Raw genomic sequence first — 13098 nt, forward strand, 5'->3', positions numbered from 1 at the left:
ATTGACTGACTAATGAGGATCATGACTTCTTTTCTTGTAAAGTATGATTCTTCAGTTGCAAAAGGCAGTTTGTTTGAGAGGGTGGATGCATTTTCAGCTTATTTTGTAGAATAGGATGTTTTGCAGCTTATCAGACAATACAGCAGACAAACACAATTTTCAGGCAAAATGTCTCCTCAGTTTCCCATTTCCCGCGGCGCTGTAATCGCTTTATATCTGCCAATACATAAGCTTGCCAGTTACACAGAGTGGAGTAACAGGTACTACTGTATGTGCCAACACACTTTGTCAGAGGGGACAACACTGGTTGACACACAGTATTTACTGTGACTATGCCAGGGACTGATTTTGGATTTTGTACGTTGTACAGTAACATAGGGGTAAGGTAGTGGTCATGTGGTGCTTGTAGCAGTAAGTTAATTAATTGCCACTATTCAACTTTTGTTTCTTAGGTAAATATCAGGGCTGGGATGATACACATTAGTCACAATACAATGCATATTACAATACTTAGGATCTGCTTTATACATTATGTATTACCATACAGTAAGTTTTATGATTACGTAAGGGTCCTGGTCTCACTTGCATATGTGTTATTTTTTCTCTGATATCACGTTCTTTATCATTTCATGTCTGTACAATCTACAGATCAAGTTCCAGTATTTTATGATATGATTATTTAATGATACCAATTTATTATGAAATATACAAAAAAAAAAAAAAGATTATTTCATGATACCATACCAACCCAAGTAGGAATCATGTCTGAGTCATTCTTGTGGCGCAGCTGGCTGACTGGCGACCCGACTGGTCTTATCTGGCCCAGTAGCGATCCATACGCAGTAAATGGAGCGTCAGTAATCAGGCAGTATAACCATTACTGGACCTGAAGTGGACACACGGTGTCTGCCCCACAACAATCACAACTGGTGCGGGCAGCAGTCAGAACGTGATGCGGCGCCATCTTCTGGCCCAATAACAAATAAACAGCGACCACAAGTTTTGGAAGAGATACTTGGTTTGATACTTGGTCATCCTACAGTTTGTCATTGTTGATTGAACATAAAAAGTAGAAAGAAGTCCACAACGAAAAGAGAAATTGTCTGTATTAAATGATCCCGCCCGCTCGGCAGGCGCACACCAACAAACCAGTCATGTTGTTTCATGAAATAACCTGATATTTTAATAAATTGGTATTATGAAATAACGTGATAATTTCATTTCATGAAATAATGTGATCTGTGTATTGTACAAACATGAAATTATCTTGAAATAACGAGATACCAGCAAAAATTTTAACAGACACGCAAGTTAGACCAGGACGCTTCCGTATATGATACTGTAGAAGTTATGAGTCCAAAAGATATAAAACAAAAGCCATCTGACATTAATAATAATAATACTAATAATGTAATGGTATTTCGCACTTTTGTGGACACTTAAAGACGCTTTACATTGCACTTTTCATTCACTCCATACTTGGTGGTAGCAAGCTAGCTAATATTGCAGCCACAGCTGCCCTAGGGTAGACTGATGGAAGCGAGGCAACCAGTCTGCACCATCGGCCCTTCGACCACCACCAACCACTCACTCACTACATTCGTCCAAGCTTCTTGGTGTTACAAAAACGGTCTCCCATCCAAGTACCGACCAGGCCCTTCCCTGCTTAGCTTCCCAGGTCTGACGAGTTTGGAGAGAGCAAATGCGGTACGGCCACATTCACTGAAGTGTTAAGATTGAAAACTGCATTAACACAACAAAGTGAAAATGAAGACCAAAAATGCAAGATAAAAATGCGCTAAAACAACTAGCAGCCCATAAACAGAGAAGTATTACAAATATCTGGTAGAGTAGCCAGTCCATTAAACATTTCAAAAGTATTGAAAGTACTGACACTTACTGTTCCAGGCTTGTAAACAACTTAGTGCTACAGATATGAGGTAAAAATGTTAATTTCACTGATAACAAATATACTTTTGATCAGACTGACCACCACACAGTCGCCAGATCCTATGAATGACACCAGTTTGCTATAAAGAAAAAATACTGTCTCGCACAAGTAAAATCCTGGCATCTGTCATGAATCAAGCCCTAATTGACGAAAGTGCAGGCCTCCAGTCGATGATGAATCATGACTACATTTTATTTTATTTTGTTATTTATCCAATTAAAACTAATTGATATAACAAAAAAAATCAATTTTCCAAGCGTGTCCTGGCCATGATGCCGGGGACACAAACACGAACACTTGTAAATCCGATGTTTATATTGTGTTTAAGTTGTAGTTTCTTTTATAAACCACTCGTACATGCACTTTTGGTCAAACTTTTAAACACTTGATAAAGACACACTGTACAGTCATCTTCCATGTCCAATATTAATTTCCAGAACTGAACAAGCACATATTGGCATAACTCCTATTCATACTCACGACAGCAGTGGGCGCCCCTGCCACCACACAGTAGAGGATGAGCGGTGGGATGAAGCTGGCCTCTTCTCTCCCGGGGTACGGCTTCATCAGCTCCGCGTCATTGCAGAAGAAGCCCTGCACGTGCACGCTGAACAGGTCCGTGCACTCCATGTAGTAGGCCAGCAACACCGTGCCGGACATAATCACCAGCTGGAAGAAGAACATGATGGCAGTCAGTCCGGGTTACGGCTCTGTTCAATTCAAATGCTTTAAGAACACTGAGTCAACCCCCGGTCTGTTTTGCTGTGACGTCTTTTGGAACATGGTATGGTGCAAAAACAGCAACATAAATCAGGAAATGCCTTCGCCACTCTCTCTCTCTCCTGCATCTTTTGTCTTTGGCCTCTTTTCCCGGCTCTCTTTGGAAGCAGCTGCAGGCGGTGAGGGTTTTTTTATATGGTATAGCAGGATCTTTAGTCACCGATAATGAATAGAGCATGCTAGCGTCACAGCGGCCTGGTAATGTGATTTTTGCAGTATTTTGAGTCATGGGGGCGTTGCAAAGCCAGTGGCGCTGGATCCGTCTCTCTGCTGGGAATAGAATTTGTTTTAAGTCTGATGATGTGAAGTGGTTAGATGAGAAACAACACGGTGGCTGAGCGGCGAGCACCTCACAGCGTGGAGACCTGATTCTGAATTACGTGGGCCTTTCTGTTGGCTTCATAGGTTGCTTCATCAATTGGATACTCCTGACCACATAAGTGAGGGGTGATGAAGGTCTTATTTGCATTGCGCCCAAAGGGTTTCACAAGGGATTCACTCCAGACTCAGAGGTGGTAAACCATGTAGCCACAGTTGCCTTGGGGTTGCGCTGGGTAGCTCATGATTCAATATGATTTGCGATGCATGGCCCACGATAATGATAACAATATACCGATACTGCACAAAATTGCACAAAACAACAAAGCAAAATGAAAAATAGCGGATCCTCGCTTCACTCACTGAAAATGGCCCAAACTGGCCCTCTAGTGTCTGTCGCATCATTTCATTTGCATTTAACATTTAAATAAACATGTTTCTAGACGGAATACATTAACCAGTAAATTAGTCTTATTCATATATACATAATTATATCATTAAAGGTGCTATACTGGGGTCACTAAAAGGTCAATTACGCACAGATACACAATATTTTGTTTTTGTCTGATGGTTTGTAGTGCTGCCCTCCACTGTCTTGACTCACAAGTCGCCCCCTAGTGGCAGTGACGCTGCAATCCAGGGGAAACTGGATTGTTGACTATTATTGACAAGGATTTTGAAGCACAATAACACTAATGCTATCTGCAAAAACGTGCAGCAAAGACTCTCCTCTTTAAGAAGAAGAAGCCCAACAGATAATAGAGTGTCTTGAAGCAGTGTTAATTTCGTTGACAAAAATATTTAGTCTTAATTTCAGTCAAAGTGTTATTTTTGACGACTAAAATTGGACTAAAACTAAATTAAAAGTTTCTCATGAGACTAAAACTATGACTAAAATGTCCAGATATTTTAGTCGACTAAAATAAGACTAAATAAAAATGAAAAAAGGAGAGACTAAAATCATCCAAACTTCTATTGACCGTCTGAAAGAGCTTTCAGATCATTTAAATTCACTGCCAAATGAACAGGTTTGTGCTTTGTTCATGTGGAGCAGCTCCATGAAGTCGAGGACCTTGATTAAATATGATTATAATGAATATTATAAATGCAAAGTCGACTAAATTAGTCTTAAATTTAGTCGACTAAATTGACATGCAATTTTAGTCGACTAAATCTCGACTAAAATTAAATTACATTTTAGTCAAAAGACTAAAATAAAATATGTTATCAAAATGAACACTGTCTTGAAAGAGTTTAACTTCGCTCTCTAGACACAGGCTGAGAATGCCCTGGATGGGAACTCATCCAGCTGGGAATTCTTTTATTCCTGAGGCTGCTACAAAGTTAAATGCTCTTCTGTTGCTCAGCAGGGAAACTGCACCTCAGGCCACAGTCTCAGCAGTTCAGAGCCGCACTAATACATATGGCTGTGGCGGTATGATCTTTGTTTACATACGATTGTTGTTTTACTGTGTCATGTGTGGACACCTGCTGCATACAAATTTCCTGAATTGGAACAATAATACAGTTGAACCTTGTCTCACAACTCTCGCCCCGGCTCCCTGTTATTTCCAGAGGGCGTCTATATAAGAGTAAATAATCAAGACCAGCTCAGCGTTACTTCAGAGATCTCATCATATGGTCACAAACCTGTAATAACAACACATTCATTTGCTACCATGTTATTTCCATCCATTTATCATGCTGTTTCTGTGATATGAAGTGAGACCCTTCTTTGTGCATGCAGTACCTCTTTCACACACAAGATGCCCCCGTCCCACTGCCTTTCCCTACAAGGGACTCTCACATTGCTGCTGGAAGACAAACATAATATGATCATTGGCTTTAATTAAGTTCTTATGTTCTGCCATGTGAAAACGTTCTGGTAAAAATAAATACTGCCGTGCATTCTCTAAGTAATTAGCATGATATAGACACAATGTTGTAATGGACAAATTAGTTTGTTAGCCGTCTTAATTGGAACTTGTTCTTTGAGCTGAATGTAAAAAATTGGATACGCTCTAGCTGCCCGAAAGCTCAGCAAGGCCAAAAGTATAATGAGAAAGCACCCTTGACACGCCACGATAACACTATCTAGCGGCTGGTATCCCTGTTTTATAGATACAAGGGCAATGATGTCGCCTGAGAATCTTGAACACAAAGATAAACTAGCCCGTTGTAAACTAGATAAGAACCTTGAAGACTTTTGCTCACTGGCCACTGTGGCTATAGATATTAACTTTTTGTGAGCCAGAACTGAATTGCATTTGTCTAATTAGATTCGCCGCTGACTGTAGCAGGAGCTTAAAGTAAGTTGCAAGGCCAACAATGATCCATTTACACTCATAGCACTTCTGGACACACCAGTGACAATCTGGACCTTCTAGGTTCGGCAAGAACTCCTCTTTTCTTACTGTGTAATACATTTGTGATACAGCAATAAAAGTTATTTGCAAATCATGTTTCTGCCTCCATTGTTCACTGTGCTTAATACACCTCTAGCCTGTTACTAATCGACGTTGGGTGTAGCATCCCCCCCCCCCAAAAAAAAAGCGTTGCAGAGAGAGAAGGAGGAACAATATGGCCGCAGGGCAAAGAGAGACAGAAACAGAAAGACTGAGGAATTAAAGAGGGAGGACTGTTGGCACATCCGGACCACAGACAGATGGCTCTAGGTGTGTGTGTTTGTGTGCTGGTTATAACAGTTCCCATGCCAACTCACTGAATATGGACTATTTATTAATATTTTAGGCAATTCCAAGCAATTTTTGCAGCATCATGCTGTGGTATTTATACCATGTGATCATAAAAGAGAAACAAACGTTGGGACTTCGATGATGGACAATCTCCATTTAGATTTGCATAAGGAAATAGTTTGTCAGTCTTGCCCAATCTCTACATGGTGATGCAAACCTACACATGATTAGTTCAAGCATTTTCTTTTTACAGAATCTGACAGAAAAACTACAAACCACACTGAAGTTTCCATGAATGTCAAAGGTCAAATGAACATTTTAAACTGGGTTTACTTTTCATTCCAGTTTCAGTCCATTTGTCCCTAAAACACTATATATCCAGCAGGCTAATTGGATAAAGTAGAATCCGAAAATCTACGTTAAAATATGCAAAGTCCTCTGCTTTGAAAATGCTGCATAATCCTCAACATAGCTTCAGATGACATGTTTACAAGAAAAGGCCTCCAACACATGCACTCCCTCAAACATTCTTTCTTCCTGAACTTAAGCTTATTTGCATTTGAAAAAGCCGCTCCATCATCCTTCTAGCTGTATACCGTTGCCCCTTTTAAAACGTTCTCCAGCTCCAAATTATAGGATTGGTATGGATCAATCTGACTGCCCGTGAGAAAGATGGGGCCCTTTCATCTCTGCCATAACCTGTTTTCACGGGAAATATCTATTAAGCTGCCACACTATTTTCTCTCTCACTCAGCCCAGGTCCTTGTGGAGCTCATAGACATTACTCACAGAAGAACGTAAACGCGCAACAAGCCACGCCACATCATGAGCGCAGTGAAAACGTCGCAAATTACCACAAACGGGCCACCAAAGAGGCAATTTCAACTTGTTCAGCTCAATCTAACTCCAATCTTCTCCAACCCGATCTGTCCGTTATTGCAGGCATCTATCTATTAGTGAGTCTGTGATTGTCAGCTAAAGGAGGCCAATTCAGTGGAAGGAAAAAAAAAACATTTGTCAAGGTTTTGTCAAGAGTGAGATGCATTTTCAAGAGATAAATGAAATATTATGAGCTGCTAAACTAATACAATAATCATATGCATTTAAGAAGAGGTCTAAAGCACCAGATTAGTAATTTTAATACAGACTAACCCTCCATGAAGACTATGTGTGTTCTGTAGTTTGCCGTCTGATCTGGGGTTGCTGTAGTTGGTCAGGTCTACAATACAATGTGGCCAAAGCACGCGATGTTGCAGAGACGTGTCAGCCAAGACGGTCCTACAACATCCAGAGACTTAAGGTACTCAGGAAGAATCTCATCCACCACCGGAGCCCTGCCACCGAGGAGCTTTCTCACCACCTCGGTGACTTCAGCCCCGGTGATGGGCGAGCCCCCCTCCGAGTCCCCAGCTTCTGCTTCCTCATCGGAAGACGTGATGGTGGGATTGAGGAGATCCTCGAAGTACTCCTTCCAGACATCCCCAGACATCCCCAGTCGAGGTCTGCAGCCCCCCCACCCGCACTGTAAACAGAGTTAGTGAAGGCGCCGGACGGTTTGCCAGAATCTCTTCGAGGCCGACCGATAGTCCTCCTCCATGGCCTCTCCGAACTCCAGAGTTGTTGCCTCTGCGACCACGCGCTGCAACACAAGGTAGGACTCCTTCCCAATCACCCACGTCCAGGTCCCCAGTCAGAGCATCATTGGGATTTAGATTTTTCTCCAAATTGTTTTCCTCCTTAACTGTTTTCAAACATGACCATATATGGGCGATTCCAGAGATGCCATCTTTATCTATCGTCAAACAACTGAGTTTTCTCTTTTTAAATCATGATAAAAATTATAAAAAAAAGAAACTACCAAAACTCTGGTCACATACCCTGGTGATCCTGGCCTAAAATGCACAAACTGGTTTGAATGGCTGCTAAAGGTAAGCATCCTCACCTGTGATCTGTGTTTGTAATGATTGTGTGTGTATAAAAGGTCAGTGAGTTTTTGGGCTCCTGACAGACCTTGGCATCTTTCATCCAGTGCTGCACTGACGCTTCTGGTTTCTGAGTCATGAGGAAAGCAATAGAACTGTCAAAGAAAAGGTGGTTGAACTGTCCAAGGCACTGAGAGTATTAATCTGCAGTGTTCAAACTAAGTGGAAAATGCAGGATTTTATTGAAACCAAATCAAGGTCAGTTCGACCAACAACTGGCAGGAAAATTGTGGATGAACAGAAACCCCACAAAGAACCAGCTGAAAAACAGGACTCCCTAGGGGGGGGGGAATCTGATTCAAGATGCACGTGGCTCTTGATGAAAAATGGACTGCATGGCAAAGTCGTCAGAAGAAAGTAATTACTTCTCAAATGCCACAAAGTCTCCAATTACAATATGCCAAACAGCACAGTGACAAGCCTTAACATTTCAGAAACTATGTCATTTGGAATGATGAAACCAAAATGGAACGTTTTGGCCATAACCATAAACGTTACATTTGGAGGAGTCAACCAGGCCTGTGATGAACGGTGCACCATTCCTACAGTGAAACACGGAGGTGGATCACTCATGTTTTGGGGATGTGTGAGTTACAAAGGCATAGGAAACTTGATGAAAATGTGCACGTTCCAACATGACAACGATCCAAAGCACAAGGTCATGCCGACCTTTCATTGCCTCCAGCAGAACAAAGTGTAGGTTCTGGAGTGACCATCTCAGTCTCCTGATCTCAATATCATTGAGCCACTCTGAGGAGATGATCTCAAACGTGCAGTTCATGCAAGACAGCCCAGGAATTTGGGCTGTCCAGTTCCTGTAGGCTTTTTTTTTTTTTTTTTTGGCATAAAGCGTACAGGAACTGGAGGCTTTTTGCAAAGAAGAATGGGCCGCTTTACCAGCAGAAAAATTGAGTATGTAAACATTTGATCAGGGCCATGTTGGTTGTTTATTTTGTCTTGTAAACTCAGTTGTTTGACCATAACTGGCTTTACACAACCACTAACTATGAGTGTTATCATTCATATTCTCTGAAAAATAGCCATATCAGGGTATTTAGATTTTTTATCACAACTTTACTATAGTGCATGTTAAAACATTTGCACTTTTTTTCATCCTAACAGTACTTTTACGTACATATTTTGAGAATGGCGTCCTGCTATTCTAGGAACTTTAAGCTGGTTCTTGTGTCACACTCCTCCGACTGGACAAGCGTGTCTTATTCTGGGTAAGGCATAAGTTAATGCTCTATTATAGCCGCGATGCCTCTAGCCCCTCGCTGCCTCGCTGCTGTGAAGGACAGTGTGACAAGACGCCTGTCAGGAAAAAGCCTATACAAAGTCACTGCAGCGTGCTATTATCTGTCTTCTTTGGCAGCTGCAGTTGAGCTCTTTAGCAGGCTATTTTAGAGCAGCACTCTGCCACAGCTAGAATTTTACATACACTGCCGTATTTCACAGTGCCCTTACAACAAAGGAAAAGCACTATCGTATTCACTGGAAAAGTGTGTTTTATGGCGAGGTTGGGGGTGCGTATTTTATCATTTAAAATATTGTATAACTTTTTCAATCAATCAATCAATCAATCAATCAATCAAATATTATTTGTATAGCGCCCAACAACAACCAGAAGGTGCCCAGAACGCTTTCCAGGATAAAAACAAGAATCATCGTAGACAACAGTAAATACAAAAACACATAAAAACAGCAGTCGAGTCGGTGGCTATGTATCGAAGGCTTTCCTGATGTCTTGAAACAGCCACCTCCGTTTGTTAAAGGTTAGCACTATCACAGCAAAAATTTGGGAGCTCTACTTCCCGGTCTATTGTACATGTTTTTAGCGGTAGGGGAACCTGGAGCACCCAGAGGAAACCTACGCTGAAACGGGCAAAACAAACTCCACACAGAGAACCCGGGACCATCTGGCTGTGAAGCTCCGCCCATTTCGATTTTGAATGCATTCGTAGAAAACAAAGCACCTGAAGTATAAAGCACCAATATTTTAGTCTTGTTTTGTTTTTCTCATTTAGTGTGACAAGCTATTCAAGGTAGTTTTTATCGTCAAAACATCGGCAGATCTTCTAAAAAAATTAATAAAATAAAAAAACACTATGATAAATCTGATGCTGAAAATCTGTCACAGCGGCTATATTTTGATTTGTTACGCATCAGCCTGTCTACGTATACAGCAGATGCAATGCTTGCTCATCCGAGACTCCGGCCATACGACACACAACAGAACCATGCAAATCCTTCTCTCTGGCCTCTCCTGCAGCTATGTTGTAAATAGGCCAGCCTTTGTACATAGTAAATTGCAGTCTCTTTCATTATTATGACAATCCATTTGTTGCTTTTTGCTCCAACGTCTGTCTTTCTGTTCTCTGTGTGGTCAATATGTAAAATTTAATCATGATCTAAACCCTGTGACGATCAGTGCTTTTTCTGTTTCATGCATGTGTCAAACACAGACACATGCTGTCCACTGTTCACACAATCCCCTCTCTTATTGGTCAGGTAAATAATCACAGAAGCAGTTGGATTTATTCTGATTCTCTCAACATGCTAATATGTAAGATAAAAATACAGCCTGTTGATTTCAGGACATTCAGGTCTGATTTTTACTATCATTGGCCACTAGATACATATCCAACTCCACAAAAGGTACAAAATATAACCAATGCCTCCACAAAACTGAACCCCCACATCACCACAGGAGGACTCCACAGCATGCAGTCAACACCTCTGCCCACCATGGGAGACAGGGCCTTTCAGGCAGCAATAAATGCATTAATGAGTGAGACGGGGTGCGGGAGCTTTTGTTCACTTTTGCATCAATTGCCTCGCCTTCTATACGCACCTGTCGCCTCCCGGGTGTGCGGAGTCTTCCTTAGCAAGGTACAGGTAACAAGAAAGTATTAACACACGTATGTACAGGTAATTAATTACACATTAAAGTGTGAGGTGTAACATGTACAAAGAGTAATAAAGGCGTGCATAGCGTCTCATTCTAGATTACAGCCCATGTGTAGTTAACACTAGGTACGGTACGTTTGCGCATTAGTTATGTAGTCATTTTCCACAATTTATTTTTCATCAAAGCTGGCACATCTATATGACGGCCAAAACACCTTTGATACACTTTGTACACCATTATTATAAGCTGTATGCAGTAAAAGGCAGATGTATCAAGATTTAAAACTCCTCTTTCTTCTTTTGACATTCAGCTACATTTGGAGGATATTTGTCCCCAAAACATTGTGTAGTTCCGTTTTAAAAGGCTGTCAGAAGCGGAGGCACACACTCCAGAGAGAGAGAGCAGTTAGTTGGCGGCAGAACTCTTCAAAGTCAGTTTTATGACGCCGTTATACAGTAAGAATGGGAGTACATTATATAACCAACTCTCTTTCTACCTCGAGCACAATAGACATATTTTTTCATGGGTTGTGTTACCCAAATGTCCCATGTGCTCCAGATTACAACCATGGGTGGCACTTCACAGCTAAAGAAAGGTTTGTGTCCAGGGCCATCCGCAACCTGAATGAAGATACATTTTGTCATCTGAAAAATTTGGGGTAGGACATACACTTCCATCTTTGCCCCCTATCTTATACACTCCTGGTCCAACTTCTCGTGCCTAAGCCCCCACCCTCTGCAACTACTCTTTCAATACATTATCATTTCCATCTTTTAGGGGGCACAGAAAGCCAGAGAGACCGCTCATTGGATACACACAATTTAGATCTCGCTCCATTCCAGACTATAGAGTTCTTGGGAAGGTTTTAACGTTTCTGACAATTTGCTGCAACTCATACATCATCCCCTTATGTTGCGACGAGAAAATGAAACAATAAAAGGAACATATTTTGCTTAACTGACTTCGTATATAAGACAATCCTGGAGATGCATCTTTATACATTTGTACAGTTCCCCTCATCGTCGGACTCCATCGTGCAATTGCATTGGCCATATTGCTTCTTGAATACAGCAAGTCACGCAAATAACTTAAGCAGCTATTATTTTTAGCCTTTCACAAACCACTGTGCTCTCTTCTGTGTCAGCAGAGATTGAGTCTGGGTGTTTGTATCCTCAGAAATAGGAGCTAAATCCCCTTGAACCCCACATGCACATTATTCTGAATTCTGAAATTAAGAAGAAATAAATCATGTGCTGCACTACCCCTTGTCTTGCTCATACTAAGGAGGGACCTCTTTGAAACGCTCCTCTAGAAAACCCGTCTTATCTGACAATAGCACGCCTGTGTAGTCCTAGTTACAGTATACTTATTAATTGCAGCCTGGAGCTCAGTGTTACATAAGGTCCCGGTGGAGAACATACAGCACTCTCCATTCTCCTCATTCTCCTCATTCTTCTCTTCTCACCCCCGTCGATCGGCTTTAATTAATTTCTCATCTTTTCTGCAACCTTCCTCTTCCTCCGTCTATTATTCACCGCCGAACCACTCATCTCCGTTTCCTTCCTCGTTTCCCCCTGTCATAACTCTCTGCTCTCCTTCCAATCCGCACATTAATATTAAACATGTCTTTCTTGACTAGATTTTAAAAATGTTTCATGAGTCGGCGTCTTTTCCAGAACGCATTGCCGGTTCTTATTCGTCTTTCTCACCTTGAAGCAATCGCCGTTTTTAATTGATTCTTTTGAAGGAATTCGCCAATGCACGACAATAAAGGAAAACCACTGTTCACCCTATATTTTTTGTGAAAAAGGAGATGCAAAAATTGAGATAACAGAGACGTTTTTTGGCATAGCAGTGGTTAACATTATGGAGGTTTACACACATCCCAGCGATGTAGCTAATTTAGGCAAAAAGTCACATAGCAGGGCTTCAAAGTGCGACTTATGCGACAAAGCACTTAGAACGAGTGTCCAGACTTTAGTTTCATGGCTTGAACAGAATTTTCATCATAATTTACACTGCAAATAGTGATACCGTAAGTAAATTTGCTCTATATGAGTAACCATTATCCAGGCACGCTTGATTTACTCAGATAAAGGATCTATCGCTGCAGATTCAAATGATAAAGTTAAAAAGAAAACTAAGCAAAGCGCTGTCTAAATCCGCCATTGAAAATGATCACTCTGCATCCAGAAGATGGAACGATTCTTCAAAGCACAGATATCTCACTCTCCGTCATTTTTTTTTTAAATGCAGCTGTTTCATGAATTTAACTTTATCTGTAACTTACCATCTCACAGTAACAGTAATGTCCCCAATATCAACAGAATGTTCTCATTCTGCACTCCGTTCTTAAACACACTACATTAAAACATAAATGTAACTGTCTCTTAAAATCTATTTAAAATGTGTTAATATGGAAGATGAATCTCACTTTTGGTGCTCAAGAATTATGTTCTG

At 41.1% G+C, this 13098-nt stretch overlaps 1 protein-coding gene across 2 annotated transcripts in view; it reads right to left on the reverse strand.

Annotated features, from left to right (window-relative positions):
* The window catches only part of plppr1 (phospholipid phosphatase related 1), a 70552-nt gene that overhangs the window by 27736 nt on the left and 29718 nt on the right, over positions 1-13098 (reverse strand). For both annotated transcript variants that reach the window (XM_079582633.1, XM_079582632.1), the window contains exon 3: positions 2432-2620. In XM_079582633.1, coding sequence (XP_079438759.1) covers positions 2432-2620 — 189 coding nt within the window. The remainder of the gene's footprint in view (positions 1-2431; positions 2621-13098) is intronic.

Source organism: Gobius niger (genome assembly GCF_951799975.1).
Source record: "Gobius niger genome assembly, chromosome: 2".
In the NCBI taxonomy this organism is placed as follows: Eukaryota; Metazoa; Chordata; class Actinopteri; order Gobiiformes; family Gobiidae; genus Gobius; species Gobius niger.